General features: G+C 47.1%; 1 protein-coding gene across 1 annotated transcript in view; it reads right to left on the bottom strand.

Annotated features, from left to right (window-relative positions):
- LOC118379888 (liprin-alpha-2-like) overlaps window positions 1-15,241 on the bottom strand; it is a 392,202-nt gene extending 376,961 nt beyond the window's left edge. The window contains exons 1-2 of the mRNA XM_052492410.1: window positions 14,934-15,241; window positions 5,624-5,878 (exon numbers count right to left, since the gene is read on the bottom strand). Coding sequence (XP_052348370.1) covers window positions 5,624-5,872 — 249 coding nt within the window. The 5' untranslated portion in view covers window positions 5,873-5,878; window positions 14,934-15,241. The remainder of the gene's footprint in view (window positions 1-5,623; window positions 5,879-14,933) is intronic.
- Window positions 15,242-21,819: the final 6,578 nt, after the last annotated feature.

Genomic DNA, 21,819 nt, shown 5'->3' on the forward strand with positions numbered 1-21,819 from the left:
CCCTACAGCCGGGCCTGTAACCCTACAGCCGGGCCTGTAACCCTACAGCCGGGCCTGTAACCCTACGGCCATGTCTGTAACCCTACAGCCGGGCCTGTAACCCTACGGCCATGTCTGTAACCCTACAGCCGGGCCTGTAACCCTACAGCCGGGCCTGTAACCCTATGGCCATGTCTGTAACCCTACAGCCGGGCCTGTAACCCTACAGCCGGGCCTGTAACCCTATGGCCATGTCTGTAACCCTACAGCCGGGCCTGTAACCCTATGGCCATGTCTGTAACCCTACAGCCGGGCCTGTAACCCTATGGCCATGTCTGTAACCCTACAGCCGGGCCTGTAACCCTATGGCCATGTCTGTAACCCTACAGCCGGGCCTGTAACCCTATGGCCATGTCTGTAACCCTATGGCCTGGTCTGTAACCCTATGGCCATGTCTGTAACCCTATGGCCATGTCTGTAACCCTACAGCCGGGCCTGTAACCCTATGGCCATGTCTGTAACCCTACAGCCGGGCCTGTAACCCTATGGCCATGTCTATAACCCTATGGCCTGGTCTGTAACCCTATGGCCATGTCTGTACCCCTATGGCCATGTCTGTACCCCTATGGCCATGTCTGTACCCCTACAGCCGGGCCTGTAACCCTATGGCCTGGTCTGTAACCCTATGGCCATGTCTGTAACCCTACGGCCGGATCTGTAACCCTACGGCCATGTCTGTAACCCTACGGCCGGATCTGTAACCCTATGGCCATGTCTGTAACCCTACAGCCGGGCCTGTAACCCTATGGCCATGTCTGTAACCCTATGGCCTGGTCTGTAACCCTATGACCTGGCCTGTAACCCTATGGCCTGGTCTGTAACCCTACAGCCATGTCTGTAACCCTATGGCCTGGTCTGTAACCCTACAGCCGGGCCTGTAACCCTATGGCCATGTCTGTAACCCTATGGCCTGGTCTGTAACCCTATGACCTGGCCTGTAACCCTACAGCCGGGCCTGTAACCCTATGGCCATGTCTGTAACCCTATGGCCTGGTCTGTAACCCTATGGCCATGTCTGTAACCCTACAGCCGGATCTGTAACCCTACAGCCGGGCCTGTAACCCTATGGCCATGTCTGTAACCCTACAGCCGGATCTGTAACCCTACAGCCGGGCCTGTAACCCTATGGCCATGTCTGTAACCCTACGGCCGGATCTGTAACCCTACAGCCGGGCCTGTAACCCTATGGCCATGTCTGTAACCCTACGGCCGGATCTGTAACCCTACAGCCGGGCCTGTAACCCTATGGCCATGTCTGTAACCCTACGGCCGGATCTGTACCCCTACAGCCGGGCCTGTAACCCTATGGCCATGTCTGTAACCCTACGGCCGGATCTGTAACCCTACAGCCGGGCCTGTAACCCTATGGCCATGTCTGTAACCCTATGGCCTGGTCGGCCGGATCTGTAACCCTACAGCCGGGCCTGTAACCCTATGGCCATGTCTGTAACCCTACGGCCGGATCTGTAACCCTACAGCCGGGCCTGTAACCCTATGGCCATGTCTGTAACCCTACGGCCGGATCTGTAACCCTATAGCCGGGCCTGTAACCCTACGGCCATGTCTGTAACCCTATGGCCATGTCTGTAACCCTACGGCCGGATCTGTAACCCTACAGCCGGAACTGTAACCCTATGGCCATGTCTGTAACCCTACGGCCGGATCTGTACCCCTACAGCCAGGCCTGTAACCCTATGGCCATGTCTGTAACCCTACTGTAACCCTACAGCCGGGGCCGGATCTGTAACCCTACAGCCGGGCCTGTAACCCTATGGCCATGTCTGTAACCCTACGGCCGGGCCTGTAACCCTACAGCCGGGCCTGTAACCCTATGGCCATGTCTGTAACCCTACGGCCGGATCTGTAACCCTACAGCCGGGCCTGTAACCCTATGGCCATGTCTGTAACCCTACGGCCGGATCTGTAACCCTACAGCCGGACCTGTAACCCTATGGCCATGTCTGTAACCCTACGGCCGGATCTGTACCCCTACAGCCGGGCCTGTAACCCTATGGCCATGTCTGTAACCCTACAGCCGGATCTGTAACCCTACGGCCTGGTCTGTAACCCTATGGCCATGTCTGTAACCCTATGGCCTGGTCTGTAACCCTATGGCCATGTCTGTAACCCTATGGCCTGGTCTGTAACCCTACGGCCATGTCTGTAACCCTATGGCCTGGTCTGTAACCCTATGGCCATGTCTGTAACCCTACAGCCGGGCCTGTAACCCTATGGCCATGTCTGTAACCCTATGGCCTGGTCTGTAACCCTACGGCCATGTCTGTAACCCTATGGCCTGGTCTGTAACCCTACGGCCATGTCTGTAACCCTATGGCCTGGTCTGTAACCCTACAGCCGGATCTGTAACCCTACAGCCGGGCCTGTAACCCTATGGCCATGTCTGTAACCCTACAGCCGGATCTGTAACCCTACAGCCGGGCCTGTAACCCTATGGCCATGTCTGTAACCCTACGGCCGGATCTGTAACCCTACAGCCGGGCCTGTAACCCTATGGCCATGTCTGTAACCCTACGGCCGGATCTGTAACCCTACAGCCGGGCCTGTAACCCTATGGCCATGTCTGTAACCCTACGGCCGGATCTGTACCCCTACAGCCGGGCCTGTAACCCTATGGCCATGTCTGTAACCCTACGGCCGGATCTGTAACCCTACAGCCGGGCCTGTAACCCTATGGCCATGTCTGTAACCCTACGGCCGGATCTGTAACCCTACAGCCGGGCCTGTAACCCTATGGCCATGTCTGTAACCCTACGGCCGGATCTGTAACCCTACAGCCGGGCCTGTAACCCTATGGCCATGTCTGTAACCCTACGGCCGGATCTGTAACCCTATAGCCGGGCCTGTAACCCTACGGCCATGTCTGTAACCCTATGGCCATGTCTGTAACCCTACGGCCGGATCTGTAACCCTACAGCCGGAACTGTAACCCTATGGCCATGTCTGTAACCCTACGGCCGGATCTGTACCCCTACAGCCAGGCCTGTAACCCTATGGCCATGTCTGTAACCCTACGGCCGGATCTGTAACCCTACAGCCGGGCCTGTAACCCTATGGCCATGTCTGTAACCCTACGGCCGGGCCTGTAACCCTACAGCCGGGCCTGTAACCCTATGGCCATGTCTGTAACCCTACGGCCGGATCTGTAACCCTACAGCCGGGCCTGTAACCCTATGGCCATGTCTGTAACCCTACGGCCGGATCTGTAACCCTACAGCCGGGCCTGTAACCCTATGGCCATGTCTGTAACCCTACGGCCGGATCTGTACCCCTACAGCCGGGCCTGTAACCTTATGGCCATGTCTGTAACCCTACAGCCGGATCTGTAACCCTACGGCCTGGTCTGTAACCCTATGGCCATGTCTGTAACCCTATGGCCTGGTCTGTAACCCTATGGCCTGGTCTGTAACCCTACGGCCATGTCTGTAACCCTATGGCCTGGTCTGTAACCCTATGGCCTGGTCTGTAACCCTATGGCCATGTCTGTAACCCTATGAACTGGTCTGTAACCCTACGGCCATGTCTGTAACCCTATGGCCTGGTCTGTAACCCTATGGCCATGTCTGTAACCCTATGGCCTGGTCTGTAACCCTACGGCCATGTCTGTAACCCTATGGCCTGGTCTGTAACCCTATGACCTGGTCTGTAACCCTATGACCTGGTCTGTAACCCTGCGGCCATGTCTGTAACCCTATGACCTGTTCTGTAACCCTACGGCCTGGTCTGTAACCCTATGGCCATGTCTGTAACCCTATGACCTGGTCTGTAACCCTATGACCTGGTCTGTAACCCTATGGCCTGGTCTGTAACCCTATGGCCTGGTCTGTAACCCTATGGCCTGGTCTGTAACCCTATGACCTGGTCTGTAACCCTATGGCCATGTCTGTAACCCTATGGCCTGGTCTGTAACCCTATGACCTGGTCTGTAACCCTACGGCCATGTCTGTAACCCTATGACCTGGTCTGTAACCCTATGACCTGGTCTGTAACCCTATGGCCGGGTCTGCAACCCTTATATCAATTATAATAAAATACATTTAAAACGTTCCAAGAGCAGAACAAGAGGCAAGAGCAGATCATAAAAAAACTAGTATTATGTGATTTCAGACACATTATTATGGTATTATAAGACCCGACAACCCCTTTTAAGTTAGTGTTTGCCTGTGTGATCAAATCACAGCCAGTACAGTCTGTGTGCTTTGTTTGTCTCTAAAACCATGTGGATTTACAGTCGGTATCGGCCAGCACCGCCTGTGAACAAAGTCCTCTTTTCTTCCAGTGAAACCTCAAGAGAAGTAGGGGGAACTTGTGACTACAATTACTGACACACTTTCTGCCAGCGAGATAATCTTTACTTTAATATGAATTATTAAGCAAGCCATTATTTGCTCATATCGCTGGGAAACGAACAACCAATGAACACACTAGACCCAAAATGGCAGCGCAATTCCATTTCACTGCTTCTCACTGTATTCCAAGTGTTGTTTTTATTGCCATGGGACGACTATGGATGAATGCATTTACATTACAGTTCTTTAGCAGACACTCTTATCCAGAGCGACTTACAGGAGCAATTAGGGTTAAGTGACTTGCTCAAGGGCACAGACAGATTTTTCACCTCGTCGGCTCGGGGATTCGAACCAGCGGCCTATCAGTTACTGGCCCAACGCTCTTAGCAGCTCGGCTAACTGCCGCCCTTGAAACTAATTTTGTGTAGCAGCTCACCTTCAATGAGATGAGTATTGCAAAAGATTATATATAAATATGAATGTCACAACCAAAGGGTTTGACATTTGCTCTTTATCTTCATCTTCAACCAAACAGAGAACATGCAACCTGCTCACTTTGTGAAATGTTGATGGGTCTTTATTTTGACATCATGAAAGGAAGATAAATAACAAAAAAATGTTCTTAATTACATTATTAACTGGGTGGTTCGAGTCCTGAATGCTGATTGGTTGACAGCCGTAGTATATCAGACCGTATACCACAGGTATGACAAAACATGTATATTTACTGCTCTAATTACATTGGTAACCAGTTTATAATAGCAATAAGGCACCTTGGGGGTTTGTTGTATATGACCAATATAAAACGGCTAAGGGTTGTATCCAGGCACTCTGCTTTGCATCGTGCATAAGAACAGCCCATATTGGCCATGTACCACACCCTCCCCAGGCTTTATTGCTTAAATATAGAAAATGGCCTATACTGTATGGTATGTGCAATGAATATACAACCTTTCTCATCTGTGAAGTGGCCTTGATGGACCCCCCCACACCCCCACACTCCTAGTTGTAACCTAGCTGTATCACATGGTCCAGAACATTGTGCTCAACACACATGGAAGGAATTGGCTCCTATGCGGTATAATTCCTGTGGCAGAGCGGAGCTAAGAAAATATGCACAGTTGTGTTCTATCCATTTCTATGCATTTTACCTCAGAATAGAATTGGACCATACAGTATGGGCATTGAACACACAACCACTGTCATCTCCAATAGCCATGAAGGACCTTCATTTTACTGTATGCTTAACATACATTAAGAAGGAAGAGGTATGTTACCTGTGGCAGGGCGGAGCTGAGCTGGCGCTGCAGTGAGTCCCGGTCGTAGATAACGTCCTCCAGGTGCTGCTGGGACATCCCCAGGCTCTCCTGGGTCTCCCTCAGCGTGTCCAACAGGCGGTCTCTCTCATCCAGCATGTTGACCATCAGCTGCTCAAAGTGGGAGTCTGGGTCCGAGGTACTGCTCTGGGAGCCCCGCTGGCTCAGCGCCGTGTCCTCGCTGATGGTGGGCATCACCTCGCACATCATCACGCCCTGGGTGGGGGAAAGGGGGTCAAAGGTTAGCCAGGTCAGAGGGTGATGCTCAGTGGTTGTTCTTTGTGAGGTAGGGCAAGGTTAAGGGAGTTTTATTGTTGTTACAGGAAAACCTCCTGGATCTTACAACAGTCTATTGATCAAGCCATAAACCTGTACATAAAACTGATGTTTTACGTGATGATTAGGTGATTCATTCTGTGTTTCAGTCATAAAAAATACAAAGATCTCGACCAGAAATAGAGATGATGTAGTCCGACACTTTCAGAGCTGCAGCACCGTGAGCCGCCATCTCATCTAGAGGCAGCATGAACCCTGTGTTTCCTGTGTTTACAAACCCTTGATTGGTGTCACCTTCCATCAGACTCAAAGACACCAGGGACATGACGTGAGGGATGACAGAGGAGAGTGTCTCCACTGTAGGGGGCCAGACGACTTAGAGAGCTCTGGTCCTCAGTGACCTCCTGCTTAGTGCAGGGAGATTCTCCTGGCAAGGACGTGTGTGTGTGTGTGTGTGTGTGTGTGTGTGTGTGTGTGTGTGTGTGTGTGTGTGTGTGTGTGTGTGTGTGTGTGTGTGTGTGTGAGAGAGAGAGAGACACACACTTGGAGCATGGCTCCACATCTCTCCAGTGTATCAAGGATGTGTCGACGTCTTGGGAGGCTGGCCGTTCGTTCTGCCCTAGTTTTAACACTCATACTATTTCATGGGCCAGCCTGTGTCTGGTTGCATAATGCAGCAGATCTATACTATTGTGAATATCTGAAGCTATATCATTCCTAGGAGGTTTTGGCTGATCTTTGCCTTCCACCTCTTCCTGGTCTGTAACTTGCCAGCTGTGTCCACAACCTCACACAGATGTTGACCTATGACAACGCAGCTCTTTAACCATCCCCATTACTCACCACATTAATACACGCATGAAACAACCCTACATATCTTAAACCCGCATTCACACTGTCTTCTTGTCCAACATTCCATCACTTCAGCAGAGACGTGAACCACAGACACTACAAATGTGAAGTCACAGAGACACAGACCAATAGACAGACCCATGGTCAGTCCCCTCGCCATCAATGGGTAGCCAATATAATGGCAAGTCTGTCGCCCAGCAGCCTCTCCTGGCAGGAGTCTGGGGTCTCAGCGCAGGCCCCGGCACACAGCCAGCCTCCCACCGCCTCCCGTTCAGACACCATCCGTTACCATTTAAACCTGAGAGACCAGACTAGACTAGAGAGCTGGTGTCTGTGATGATCATGAAGTCCAGCTGTATAGTAAAACTCTACTGTTCCAAACATGGGTTGTGTACAGCGGAGGACCTAACTACAGATGGGGTTCATGTCTTTAAACAGGAAGAGAAGAAACAATTGTAGCAATCATGAGTGTCGCACACTGTTACCACACAATAATAACTCGTAATTTAATGACACCAATTAGACTTGATTACAGCTCATTCAGTCTTAGTGTCTCAGCAACACAGAAACAGGTCCCAATCTCAACCTCAAAGAAAACACAAAAATTCCACCAATGGATTTTCCCATTTCTCTAACTATGTTAAAGCAGATTTCGGTTGGCTCCTTGGAAAACTGAATTTCTCCCATAATGCCAGGGTGCCACTGCATATTGTCGCTACGCAATAGCACGCTTATATAAGCTGTGAATTTTACCAACTACAGTGGCAGGCGGGCGGGCAGGGGAGCAGGCAAGCAGGGGGGCAGGGGGGCAGGGAGGCAGGCGGGCGGGCAGGGGAGCAGGCCAGCATGGGGGCAGGGAGGCAGGCGGGCGGGCAGGGGAGCAGGCAAGCATGGGGGCAGGGAGGCAGGCGGGCGGGCAGGGGAGCAGGCAAGCATGGGGGCAGGGAGGCAGGCAGGCGGGCAGGGGAGCAGGCAAGCAGGGGGGCAGGGAGGCAGGCAAGCATGGGGGCAGGGAGGCAGGCGGGCGGGCAGGGGAGCAGGCAAGCATGGGGGCAGGGAGGCAGGCGGGCGGGCAGGGGAGCAGGCAAGCATGGGGGCAGGGAGGCAGGCGGGCGGGCAGGGGAGCAGGCAAGCATGGGGGCAGGGAGGCAGGCAGGCGGGCAGGGGAGCAGGCAAGCAGGGGGGCAGGGAGGCAGGCGGGGCGGGCAGGGGGGCAGGCAAGCATGGGGGCAGGGAGGCAGGCGGGCGGGCAGGGGAGTAGGCAAGCATGGGGGCAGGGAGGCAGGCGGGCGGGCAGGGGAGCAGGCAAGCATGGGGGCAGGGAGGCAGGCGGGCGGGCAGGGGAGCAGGCAAGCATGGGGGCAGGGAGGCAGGCAGGCGGGCAGGGGAGCAGGAGGGAAGCAGGGGGCAGGGAGGCAGGCGGGCGGGCAGGGGAGCAGGCAAGCATGGGGGCAGGGAGGCAGGCGGGCGGGCAGGGGAGCAGGCAAGCATGGGGGCAGGGAGGCAGGCGGGCAGGCAGGGGAGCAGGAAAGCATGGGGGCAGGGAGGCAGGCGGGCGGGCAGGGAGCAGGCAAGCATGGGGGCAGGGAGGCAGGCAGGCGGGCAGGGGAGCAGGCAAGCATGGGGGCAGGGAGGCAGGCGGGCGGGCAGGGGAGCAGGCAAGCATGGGGGCAGGGAGGCAGGCAGGCGGGCAGGGGAGCAGGCAAGCAGGGGGGCAGGCGGGCGGGCAGGGGGGCAGGCCGGTGGGCAGGAGAGCAGGCAAGCATGGGGGCAGGGAGGCAGGCGGGCGGGCAGGAAAGCAGGGGGGCAGGGAGGCAGGCGGGCAGGGGAGCAGGCAAGCATGGGGGCAGGGAGGCAGGCGGGCGGGCAGGGGGCAGGAAAGCATGGGGCAGGGGGGCAGGCGGGCGGGCAGGGGGCAGGCAAGCATGGGGGCAGGGGGCAGGCGGGCGGGCAGGGGGCAGGCAAGCATGGGGGCAGGGAGGCAGGCGGGCGGGCAGGGGAGCAGGGAACGAGGTTTGAGTTAGTGTGTGTTGGCTTATGAACTCCCCCATGGCTTCTTAAACTAACAGAACACACAGTGAACATTGTTTAGTGTCTCAGGCAGTTTGTGTGGTGGACTGCTTCTTATTGCCATGCACCGTAGTGTGAACGTGATGCAGTGGTTTAAAATACACCCAGGACAGAGCTAACAGCTCATTCGCTTTCATGTCAACGTCTCTGGGGCATAATCACACGAAACAGACAGAAATGTGTGTACTGCTGTGTGTAGCATAGTGATACAATCAGAGGCCTACAACCTAGTCTGACCATTTACTGTATATTACACTATCATGGGCCAGTTATTAGGCTGTTATCAATATGTTGTCAATAAAAACAACTCTATAGCCAATTCAATCCTTTATTTTGACCTTTATGTCAGAATAACCACACGCAATAACGAGAGAAACCAGAACAAATGGATGTGGATTCTATAAATGCAGTACAGAAAATGAGGCAGGTTAATAAGCTGATAGAAAGTATATCAAAGAAAATAAGACCAGCGCGACCGCTTCGGCGCCCAATTCTAACTACCCCATAAAACCACTAAAACGCAAGGATAAGGATGAAATGGAATGATATCAAATCAGAGAGAGGGGATGAGACGCTCAATAGAACACATTCTGCACCACAGAGGTGGCGGGGAGGTGGGAGGAACGTGCACTGGCAGGATCAATGGGTCTTGCTCCCTGTGCCATATGCCAATTAATTAATTATTCAGAGGGATTGGAGGGCTGGGTTCCCTTCCCAATCAGTGAATGATAGAGGCCTCGAGTGAGCGAAAGTCAGTTTAAGCATGGGCAGCGCCATTGAGGGATTCCACCATTTTAAAGAGATCAAAGTAGCCAACTGGGTGGGGATTCTTTTGGGTTGTAGCCTCAACGTCGCAGCCCATGCTGTCACAGACGCCATAATGCCTCCAGATATAAAAAGGAGTCCTCTATCTATCTCTATGGGCGCCTCACACCCAATAGTCAAAGCCTCCCTGAAACCTTGTGTTGGCAGCAGCCATAACACATAGCTCCTCATGAGATTATACTGTATCAACAACTGTAGGATTCTACATTCTCTTTATGGAGGAGTAAGATTGTAACCGTCCTTGGGAGTATCACTGTACTGTATATTAATTGCCATTATGTATCTGAGAAATGTTCTTAGATATTTAATTGAATATTTACTGACTATGGAGGTCAGAAAGCACATAGAAAATCTTCACAACTGAAAAGTCATGAGAAATATTACAGCGCAGCAGGTGGCTAAACATCCACATTGGAACTGGGACCGAGGCATTTACAAATGTTCGACTCAATGGTCCTGCACTAACCACTCCACAAATCAGCAAGTTCCCTCTAACTTCCTGAATGTCTTGACCTGTGTAGATATTAGATAAGGAGCTACACAACAGCAGCACAAGGGCCTGGTCCAGAGTGATACAACAGGCACATGGAAAGATGTGTAGAGAGGGATGAAAGAAATCAAACGAAGCCTACACATCAGGGTGAAATCACATCAGAGACACTTATCAGTAATATTGCAATGCTCTAATTTGAATGATTTGGTTCTGACACTCGTCAAAAATAACATACAGGTAGATAGATATCTTATTAACAGGTTATGACACATGTTTTTTTTTTTTAAATATGTCAATAATTTGACTATGTCAGTAATTTCCTATGAACCACCAGTCCTCCGTAACTACGTTATAGAGGGCATGCTTAAAACCACATGTTGATGAGTCACATTAAACGCCACACCTACAAAACTGCAACACATTTCTAAGGTGTGAAATATTAGCGGAGTCCAGATCAATTGCTTCCATTCTTCACCACTTGACAAAAAGGTGGAGAGCTATTGTGTGACTTACATCCGCACAACATGCACTCGACCAGGGGTTCCCATTTTGATGCGACCGCATATTGATATCCAAACATTCGCGACCCCACCATGTAGAAGAGATGTAAATCAAAGGCCAATGTTTACTTTTTTAACTGAGGTGATGACAGTCTATTACAAATCAGTCTGACTGTACTTTTGACAGTATTTCAATCTGAAGGAAGTCTGGTTTGAAGTGACAAATGCATCAGAAAGTTTGTTGTGTATTTGATGAGCTTGTACCTTTTATAAGGGCACAAGGCGAGACCCAGATGCAGACACGGGAGGCAGATGGTTTGAGTCTTTGATATTTGTTGTATCCAAAAGGGGGAGGCAAGAGAATGGTCATGGACAGGCAAAAGGTCAAAACGAGTTCAGAGTCCAGGAGGTACAGTGTGGCTGGCAGGCTTGAGGTCAGGGCAGGCAGAGAGGTCAGGCAGGCGAGTACAGAGTCCAGAAAACAGGCAAAGGTCAAAACCGGGAGGACTAGTAAAAGAGATTAGAAAAAGGCAGGAGCACGGGGAAAACACGCTGGTTGACTTGGAACATACAAGACAAACTGGCACAGCGAGCCAGGAAACACAGGGTTATATACATCAGGGATAACAAGCAACACCGGGAGGGGGTGGAGACAATAAAAAGGACAGGTGAAACTGATCAGGATGTGATACCTTTCCTCTGTATAGTGTTTTATGTATTTTTGTGACATTTTGTACAATGTTCCCTCCAATGTTTTGGCTACTGAGAATATTTGAGGTATTGTGAAGGGGAACTTCAACGTTGTGAGAATGTTGTGCAACTTCCAGCGCGTGTTTACAGTGAACACTGATGCTGTATCCATACAGTTTTAGACATTAGCCAATAGGCTATTGTGACTATTTGAGCATCATGTAGGCCTACCAACAAAACCAATGGAGTGAATCCCACAACATTTTCACATGGAAATAGCTTTGGATTTCTATGATATAGCCTACAGTAGGCTATATGTGGTGTTCAATGCAGCCCTACATTACATGGGACTTTTAAAAACGTTTTTACATTATGGTATTGAAATTATTATTTTTTTTTACTTGGTCTCTAACACCATGGGCCAAATAGCTACCTGTAAATTGTATTGTATTGTATGATGCAAGAAACCACTTGACAAAATAAAAAAATGAATTATTATTACCATACAGAGAATTAGAAAAAGCCTATTGGCTTATTTGCATATTCAAGCCTGTCTCAAAATACAACACTGCCCCTTTAATTTAAGACCTAAACTTTACAAAGACAGCTTGAAATGTAGCCTACACGTTTTGTGCTTTTGTAGGAAGCAGTAACTCGCCATTGCTGACCTATACTTATCTATAACTGGGATAATAACTAGCAAAGAATATCAGCAAATGTGCACAGGCCCGGCTCCGCGCGCTGATCTGAACTGATCTGAAAGCGCATTGACTCGCCGGAGATTGAAAGACATTATGCTCTGTTGCGCTCTGGCTCTGCCTCCAACAAAATCACAGACTAAATCTTGTAAACTTTGATTTGTTTTAGATTGTTGCATTGAAAAATGTGCCGATATATATATATATTTTTTATTTTTTTATTTGTACCTTTATTTATTAACTAGGCAAGTCAGTTAAGAAAAACATCTTATTGACAATGACCGCGTACCCGGCCAAATGGGGCCAATTGTGCGCCGCCGAGGTGCCTTATCACTATTATAAACTGGCTACCAAGTAATTAGAGCAGTGCTCTACGGTCTGATTTACCAGGGCTGTCAGCCAATCAGCATTCAGGGCACGAACCCCCCAGTTTATAATGTTGATTTGACCACAGAAAAAAATGTGATGTATATAGTCCAAACTGGGGCAAACTCAGTGAAGTTCAATCTCTTGTGTCTCTCCACAGTCAGACATTTCTTCTGCGCAGCAGTCCTGGGGGAAGTGTGCGCAGCTTAGATGGTACATTGGTGCAGACTAAAGGCAAATCTACTTTTAAATAATGTCCATGTTTGATTTCTTGGCATGTGCCTAGGCCCAATGTGCAGCAGTGGAATGCTTTGGTGATCTTAAGTGTATCGGAAAAACTATTAACTCACACTCACTTTGGCACCCATAGCACTTGGACAGGTGGAAACCGATGCCACAGCAGTTTTGTGAATGGGAGGAGACAGAGAATTCCTATTCATATGACAGCCTATACCCGCAAATACACTTCAGACAACAATACTGTTGGCTGCCAAAAAGACAGCTATTCAACCCCTTCCAATGCAATCACTGCAACCGAACCCAAGTCTCTTGAGAAGCAGGTTCACAGAACATTAGCATGGTTGATGATGGAAGATCCCTCACATTTAAACAATACTCAATCCACTGCAAGTCTAGGACCTCTCCATATGTTTAATGAGTCAGAAATTCACAAGGCAAGGAGTGCCTGGTTTCCTGACATGAAATCAATTTCATCTGACCAAGCCACTGAGCTCACTACATTGTGGCTGTAATATAACCCAATGTAGATACAAATGTAGGGCAAAGGACCTGTGAGTGGCTGATTCATTGAGTAAAGCCTCACGTCTCCCACCCACCCCACTGACTCTCACAACTAGTGAATGGGCTGCCGACTGGGGCGGGGTGGGGATGAGAAGGGGGGATTGAGTGTCGAGTTTCACCCAGCACGCTGCCATTAAGGAGCAGGAGGGAGTGGGCAGAGGAGGGTTTATATGTATGTGTGTGTGTGTGTGTGTGTGTGTGTGTGTGTGTGTGTGTGTGTGTGTGTGTGTGTGTGTGTGTGTGTGTGTGTGTGTGTGTGTGTGTGTGTGTGTGTGTGTGTGTGTGTGTGTGTGTGTGTGTGTAAACCAGCGTTGCCTGAGCACGGCCTCACCTATACCCCAACCCCCTACAGCGGAGTTATGCAAACAATCAATCGATTGCGATGAATAAGAACACAGATAGAACTGGGCCAAAAAGACAATAAAGGCCAGATCTGATTTACTGCCGGTCACCAGGGTCAGTCTGACACCATTTCAATGGCAAAACTGGGCATTTTATGCTACCTTTACTTTGGTGTCTGGCAATCATGTAAATTGGGCAATAAAAAATGCCATTAAATCATGATTTTATAGGCATAAAGGCCGCTCTCTCTCTCTCTCTCTCTGCCTGCTACTACAGATAGCCCTCTGCATGATCCCATGTAGCAATAAGCGCTGTTCTCTCACCAGACATATTAAGCACAGTGTATTGGCATGAAGGAGGTACATCAGAGGGAAATCAACTCAGGTGTATACTCATTAAGGTGAAATGATTATATTGCTATATCACTGGTCTACATTAGACGTGCACATGGATCCAGTAGGACAGGCACCCAAAGGAGCATCAGAGAACATGAGCAGAGCATCTGTAATAATGGTATGGCTTGTACATGTGGTTGCATCTGTCATTTTCTACATTAACATCGCAGTGACAAAGAGCATCATGATATAACATAATTGAATGAGATGTTAATGTGTTATAATTACTGAGTCAAACGCATATATGTGATTTTATTAGGTATTCATCCATCCATCCATGTATGTATGTATGTATGTATGTATGTATGTATGTATGTATGTATGTATGTATGTATGTATGTATGTATGTATGTATGTATGTATGTATGTATGTATGTATGTATATATATAGTGTGTAGCAGAAGGAGCCTGAATGCTCAATCTTCACTCATTCCTCAGATGTGAATAGTATTCACTGCTAATGTAGAGGAGGGGCACATATTCTACTCATGACAGCCCAGTGTTCTATTCTTCAGAAACACATGACGTGCCGGAAAAGTCAGCTCATCTCATTTTTGCACAGTAACAATGTTTTCCATGCTCTTTAATGATAATTGTGGAGAATCCTTGGCCATTTATAAGTGCATTACATCATGCATGCTTCTCCATCCCGCCCCCTTTAACTATCTCTCGCTACACTCTGACAGTGTCCGGATTTTCTGTAGCTCTCCACTATACTATAGGCATTGGTTACATGCTATCGCATATGTAGGCTATGGGCACGTCCGTTCATATTTACTAGGCTACTCCAGCATCTTACACATCATTAAGGAAGTTGAGGATGAGAGGTTGCCTATTTCTAAATCACCTTGAGCGCGCTCTCTGTGCAAAACAGCAGGTCGTGGGGTGCAATCCAAATCTCGACAGGCAAATGATAAAACAATCAATAACATTCTATTCGCCGACAACAGTTTCCGTACTTACGTTTTTTTCCTTTAGGCTACTGTACGTAGGCTCCTTCAATGGTTACGACAACTGCGGTCTCTGCGAGCTAACGAAATCGCACAGCTGGGACCATTAGCGGCCAATCCAGTCCTAGGATCAAGCTTCAATGGCAAAACGCAGCGACAAGAAATATTCGATGAAAGGTGCGGCTGCATAAACCGCTGGCATTTTCAAAAACTTGAAATTGCCCTGTTCCGTGGTGACATTTGGTTCTCCAGATATACCCATTGGTAATAATATGGCACGTTACAAATTCCTGATGCGAGAAGAAGAGTCGGTAAAGACCATTGTTTCAGCTGGCAGAGGGGAGGTGTGCTGTATCTTAAAGTTGCAGTTGTTCAATTCTCTGCTCACCAGAATATGGTCACGATACATGGAATTTGTGATATAATTGATATTTTCTTTTTCATGGGTGAAAAATTTGACACAAGTTGTATTTAAAAGTAGAATAGCCTCATGCGTAATGGCCAGCCTAATGCTGTGCATTCTAATGCAAAATTACATTTGGAAGTGTCAGGAATTTGCAACATGACTGTATGATATGGAATCCATATTGTGTTAACATTACATATATAAATATCCTTTTTAAAAATACAGTCATCATATTGTCACAGCCTAATGTTATGTTAACATGTATTTTTATCAGTCCAGTTAGCCTATTGAAAACACACATCACAGTTTTACAATCGGATCGGATGCATTCACAAAAAAAATATTCCCTCCACTTCCCGGTGTTCTCACCTCGCCCTTTCACAGAGATGGTTTCTGCCACGTTTCTGGAATAAATTGTGTAGTAATCGAGCCTGTGCTTCCAATTATGTTTACATCTCCCCAGACGACTGCAACGTTGACCATATCTTTAGTTGTTGCTCTTTAAACCTACAACATTTTGCCTGAGATATTAGGCTCTGTGGAGCATTCATTGGGCACGCAGTAAACGCTTTTTATTTTTTTAAGACACCCCTGAGGACGTTCCTACAGGTAGAAGTGCCAGTCTGCCACTGACAGATGTTAGACCGGACAGACATGGTAATGTAAGATGAGGAGGGAAATTATGCGCAAAACTTTTCTCTACTCTCCTAAAAAAACGAGGGGTTCCAATAATGTCATACCTTCATGGATGTTACAAACATTCTCGTGCAAACTATGACTGTGAGTCTATGATTTGAGATTCTTCAATACTTTATCTCGTCATATGATTAAACACACAGGGTTGTATTTAGCAATTGGTGAATAGCCTTAGGCTACCTTATAAGGATGTCTAGTAAGCACTATAGGCCTACAGTGCTCTCGAGCAGCATTACCCTCTTGAATGCCTCTATCTTTCTGCTCTATGGCGCGGGTAAACCTGACTGGCATCTGGAAAGAATGTGGGACCAGTAGCCTGGAGTAGGTCGATTGTGTCTTTCAAAATACCCGTTTAATTTGATCATAAGATTAACTGAAAATCATATTGGTATAGCATACCAATACTATACTGCAATCTGTGTACATTAGTAGTCTTTAAATATGTATTAATTAGCTATGAGCTGATTTGTTATGTTTATTAATGTGTTATGAATGAAGCCCCCTAACAGAATATAAAATCATCTAACAAGGTGTCCTTCACTACAATATGGCCACAGAGCAATATCAGTAGTTTTCCAGTCTCCTTTTCTCAAATAGTGAGTGTATGTTTGCAATAAAACTGAATGCAATGTCAAGTTCATTCATTTGAAAATGTCACCCAGAGACAAGGTCATACTTCATCTTGCACTTGTAAATCATTTTTCCCTCTGAAGTTTGTTGAGCAATCTTGTGATTGAAAATATACAAACCAAATTGAGAGTCTGAATTTATAACAGGGCCTGTTTACCAATGGCTAGAAACATCTATATGGCCAAATAGGAAACAAATGTCGCTACAAATGCAAACTCCCCTGGACTGGCCTTACCTTTTCTATATATCTTTATGTTCTCTGTTTTAAGCTACTTTTACTTATATTTGCTGACAGTCAACTTGATGAATCCATAGAGCTGTCAAGCGAGCATCTAACAGTATTTGCTTTACTGGTTATCAGGTACCATTTTATTTCTGTGAGTTCCATCTATACAATTAAATCATATAATATCCATAGCAATCCAAAACACTTCACAGAAAGAAGTCAAACGCAGGATTCAACAATTGCTCAAACAGACTAGCTTTGAAAATGCAATGAAATCCACTCTCTTATGTAGCTACGTTGCAGCCACACACAGGTCATCGCTAACCTGAACTCAATGGGGGCTATAGTGAGCAGTAACAGTAACACAATGTTCCAGCTTATCAAATATTAAAGTAGTTTAGGAGAGGTTGATGAACCAAGTATAATTTTGCTTTGTAAAACAAGCATTCTCACAGAACAAGTTATAAATGTTTTAACACAGTCCGGCTGCTTTGTGTTTTATGGGTATTCAATTACTAGTGGTGAGAGATCATTAAAGAAGCCTATTATGTTCATAACGTATGGCTGCAGTGTTTCCCACAGACCTTAAAGGGACATTAAAGGTTTTTCTTTATTATTTCACATTGTACTGAGTTGTGTGTATTTAAATAATCAAATACACATGAATTTGAACCCAGGTCTGGTGTTCATGCAATGGTGGTGTCCGAACAGTAGTGGCATGCAGTGGTGTCAACTGCTCAGGACTAGAGGCAGAGGATAGATTACCCCCAATATCTGATCCAGGACCTGCCTTTGTTTTCCATGGCCTATTCACAGGCTTCATTAGCTTGATAAACAAAGCTGGCTCTGGACCAGTGCCTCAGAACACTTCCCGTCTCCACCACTGGTAGTGTAGGAGAGAGAGAGACTGGAGTCACCAAAAGGGCGGAGTGTGGTGTCGCTGTCCATGGTGCTGAATCTGGCATGGATTCAGGCAGCTCTTTCAGCTCGTCTGGTACACTGTCCTGAGTGTTGTGTTGCTGTCCATGGTGCTGAATCTGGCATGGCTTAAGGCAGCTCTTTCAGTTTACAGCTTTTGTGGTACACTGTACTGCGGCTCATGGGGGCATCGTGGTTGAGACAGTAAACCAGAAATATCAGTTAAGATGATCAGTAGTAGCAGTAGTGGTATTAAAACTGGCATTAGTCAAATTGCACAGCTGAGTTTATATGAATAGCTGAACTATTTGTTTTTACTGTTACACATTGTGAAAAATAAACCATACTGTCATTTTGTTTCTTATGGTGTATATAGGGTAAATCCATATAAATTCAATCACTTTTGACAGCATCCCTTTTGACAGCCCATGGAAGAAGTGGTCAGAAAGGGACATTCTGGAGCTGAATGCCAAAACATTCAGGAGATAGAGGTGGTCAAAGTTGACCCATTTGCATACCCCACCATACCATGAGACACACTGTATATGTCAATTCAGATTTTTTTTAACAAAAATTATCTAAAAACGTGTAAACTATTTTTTTCATATTCCCATATGTTGTAGCTTAGAGCCTATTTTACATCATCTGAGGTTTTTGTGTTGTGCCTGCCATCGGTTGAGACACAACATGCTCTTGAATACAGAGTGGGTGTCATGTTTTGGCTGATAATGTACTAAAATGGCACTGAGCACTTCTACAATGGGCAAGTATGGAAGGTTTTGTTCAAATCAAAAGGGGCGCTGACAAAAAGTGAAATGGACTTACACCATACCCATCATGTGTTATGTCCCCAGTCTAAGTCCCTGCTCCATTCCAGTAATGAGATAACCACACTCACAGCTATGTGCTGGGAGAGAAGCTCCAGTGGGCATGTGACTAGCAGGTCAGATGTGGAGTAGCTCTCCATTGGCCTCCGGCTCTCTGGCTGCTGAGATTGAGACCGCCTTTACCTCCTGCTGAGAGACACTGGATTCTGAGGAAACTGTGAGGAGGAGAACCAAGATGAGAGAGAGGACACCTTCCATGCCTCTGAACACTATGAGAGCCACTGACAGGGGGTTGTTATATACATTTTACATTTGAGTCATTTAGCAAACGCTATTATCCAGAGTGATTTACAGGAACAATTAGGGTTGTTCAAGGGCATAGGCACATTTTTCACCTAATCGACTCAGGGATTCAAACCAGGAACCTTTCGGTTACTGGCCCAACACTCTTAACCGCTAGGCTACCTGCCGCCCATACAGTGGAGGGATTATCTGTGTCTGCTATGAGACTGCAAAAGGGGCCTATTTTATCACATTCATGTCACTACTAACATTTCTGATTTGTGTCAGAAACAGAGTTGAACAGTATTGAAGTCCATGGTTGCACCAGACTCAACATACTGTACATTAGACGAACTGTGGCTTTATCCTCAATGTTCATCCATCTCTTGTAGTGAAAGGTAAAAGTCATGTGTTGAAATCACATATTGGGTGACTGACACAATAATGAACTGAGCTTACATTTCTATTCCCACCTTGAGCATAGAAATCAAATGGAGAGCACGGCTGAGCATATGCCTCCTTGCAGAGATACTGGGTTTTGGCCATGTTCACAAGTGCACATGGACTGTAAGAGGAGAACTAAGACATATGGAGAGGTTAACCATGGATGAACGCTGAGCTCTCGTTGGTCCTTGCATAACAGTGTTTACATCACATCGCTTTATCACTTAGCACTATTCGCAGTAAGGTGGGTGTATTTTAAGTCAGATGTCTGCTCTTTTGGGTTCTCTTCTAGTTTATTGATCCATTGTAGCGTGTGTGTGTGTGTGTGTGTGTGTGTGTGTGACTAGGATGACATCATGGGATAGTTGCACATTAATTCCCCTGGAGGAGAGTAAAGCATGTCTGTAGCTCAGAGCCCAGGATGCAGCGAGGTGTACATGGATGATCCTGACATTATCTGGATGATTCAAACCTGCCAATGAAGCCAAAGAGTGTCACGAAGGACCTTTATTTCCAATAGTAATGCTGCATGCCTCTCCTGGTTCCCCATTGGACACTGAAGCTATAAGAACAGAACAATGAAAGAGATAGATCGTACAGTTCATTTAAGTCTGTGGAAATAGACCTCTGCCTAGATACAGTGCATTTGAAAGTATTCAGATCCCTTGACTTTTTCCACATTTTGCTAAGTTACAGCCTTATTCTAAAATAGATTACATTGTTTTATCCCCCTCATCAGTCTACACACAATACCCCATAATGACAAAGCAAAAACGGTTTCGATTTTTTTGCAAATGTTATTATGTTTCACAACATCCTCACATTAACGACACACCAAGTAATAAATAGACAAATTAAAAGTACTATAAAGAGACAATCTGTTTTCCTCCTTTTCTTCACATAAAGCGCAAACGTCATCATACTTCCCAGCGTCTCCCATTGTTCATGCAAATAAACCCAATTCATATGCAGCGTTTGCGAATGCTAATCGTCACGTTACAATCTCAATGATCCTAATTCCTGCTATTGGAAAGGGCAGGCAGTTGAACTATTCCAAGACAATGTAGGCGTTTCACTGATATCAAACTCAACCGTTTATCTTTTCCAGTGATGAAGTCAAATACGTCTCATGGTAAGGTGGGGTATGCAAAATGGGTCAACTTTCACCACCTCTATCTGAATGTTTTGGCATTCAGGTCCAGAAAGTCTCTTTCTGACCACTTCTTCCATGGCCAACCATGTCTGTAAAGTTTAGTTTAAATAAAAATGGATGCTTAGTAGGCCTCGTAGTCACATGGGTCAGGCCTTCGCTCAGCAGCAGAAGCACTGAAGTTGGCAAATGTTTACTCAGGATGGAGGATTCTTGGTGCCACTATTCATATTTCTGACTAAGCATAAATGCAAACACATTACATATGAAGTCGCCGCCAAGGAGGTTCAATTAGGAATTGTAGAGGAGTTACCCTGGGCTTGGCACAGCAGGGGGTTTACACTTCCTGCTTTTCAGGAATCTTTTACGAGATCAAAGCAAATGTGTTTTTATCAAAGTTGACATTTTCCTCAGCTGTTTACAGAACTTATTGCCTGTCTCATCCTCATACTCCTGCTGTAGCCTGGCAGATCTTCCAATGATTTAGCCTGGCGATCGGGGTTAATAAAACACTAATTCTCCAATGATTTAGCCTGGCGATCAGGGTTAATAAAACACAAATGGGCATATATCAGCAGCAGGCTGTGCAGAGCTGGAGCCACCAGAGGTCTGCTGCTATCTATTACTGTCTGAACCTGTGCCTTCTAACCCTGGCTTCTGAAGGACGGGTCGGGACCCCTGCGTGGGACCCCGTTTAATGCAGTGATAACAGAGATGGGCTTTGGGCTGGGCGGGACAGGGCAGGGCATGGTGTTGGGGACGAAAACCCAGTCAGCGACAGACGGGACTGAAAAGGGATTACAAGTGTCTGAAGTCCGATAAATCCTTTTATCTCGCCGTACCACCCCTCCAGGGAAGCAATATTATTACACCTTAATGCACATTGCCTGCCACACTGGACGGCTGTGAACAAAGACACCATAAACCTACAATAAACAGCTTTATTGCCCAGCCAAACACTGAAAGGCTGCACAGACTGAGAAACACAGATGTTGAATGAGGAAAGGCCTGGTATTACAGATCCACCCAAGATAGCTGCTTGTCTGTGAACACATGCTGATAAAGGGGAACCAACATACTGGATGTTGTATTTGTTGGAGATTAAGTGTAAATGCAGTGTTGTCATAGGCTGGTCAAACCAGACTGAATGCTGGGTTCACCAGACAGGGTTAACCAGGCTAGTGCTGTCATTATTAACCCATCAAATGATACGTGGGCGTGTCAAGATTAGATGCAGGTCTTAAATCCATTCATTAAGAGGAAAGGGGAGTGGTTCAGTTTATCCCCGATCTTAAGTCTCAGTGAGTGAGCTTAATAAAC

The sequence above is a fragment of the Oncorhynchus keta genome, chromosome 33 (assembly GCF_023373465.1).
Source record: "Oncorhynchus keta strain PuntledgeMale-10-30-2019 chromosome 33, Oket_V2, whole genome shotgun sequence".
Classification (NCBI taxonomy): Eukaryota; Metazoa; Chordata; class Actinopteri; order Salmoniformes; family Salmonidae; genus Oncorhynchus; species Oncorhynchus keta.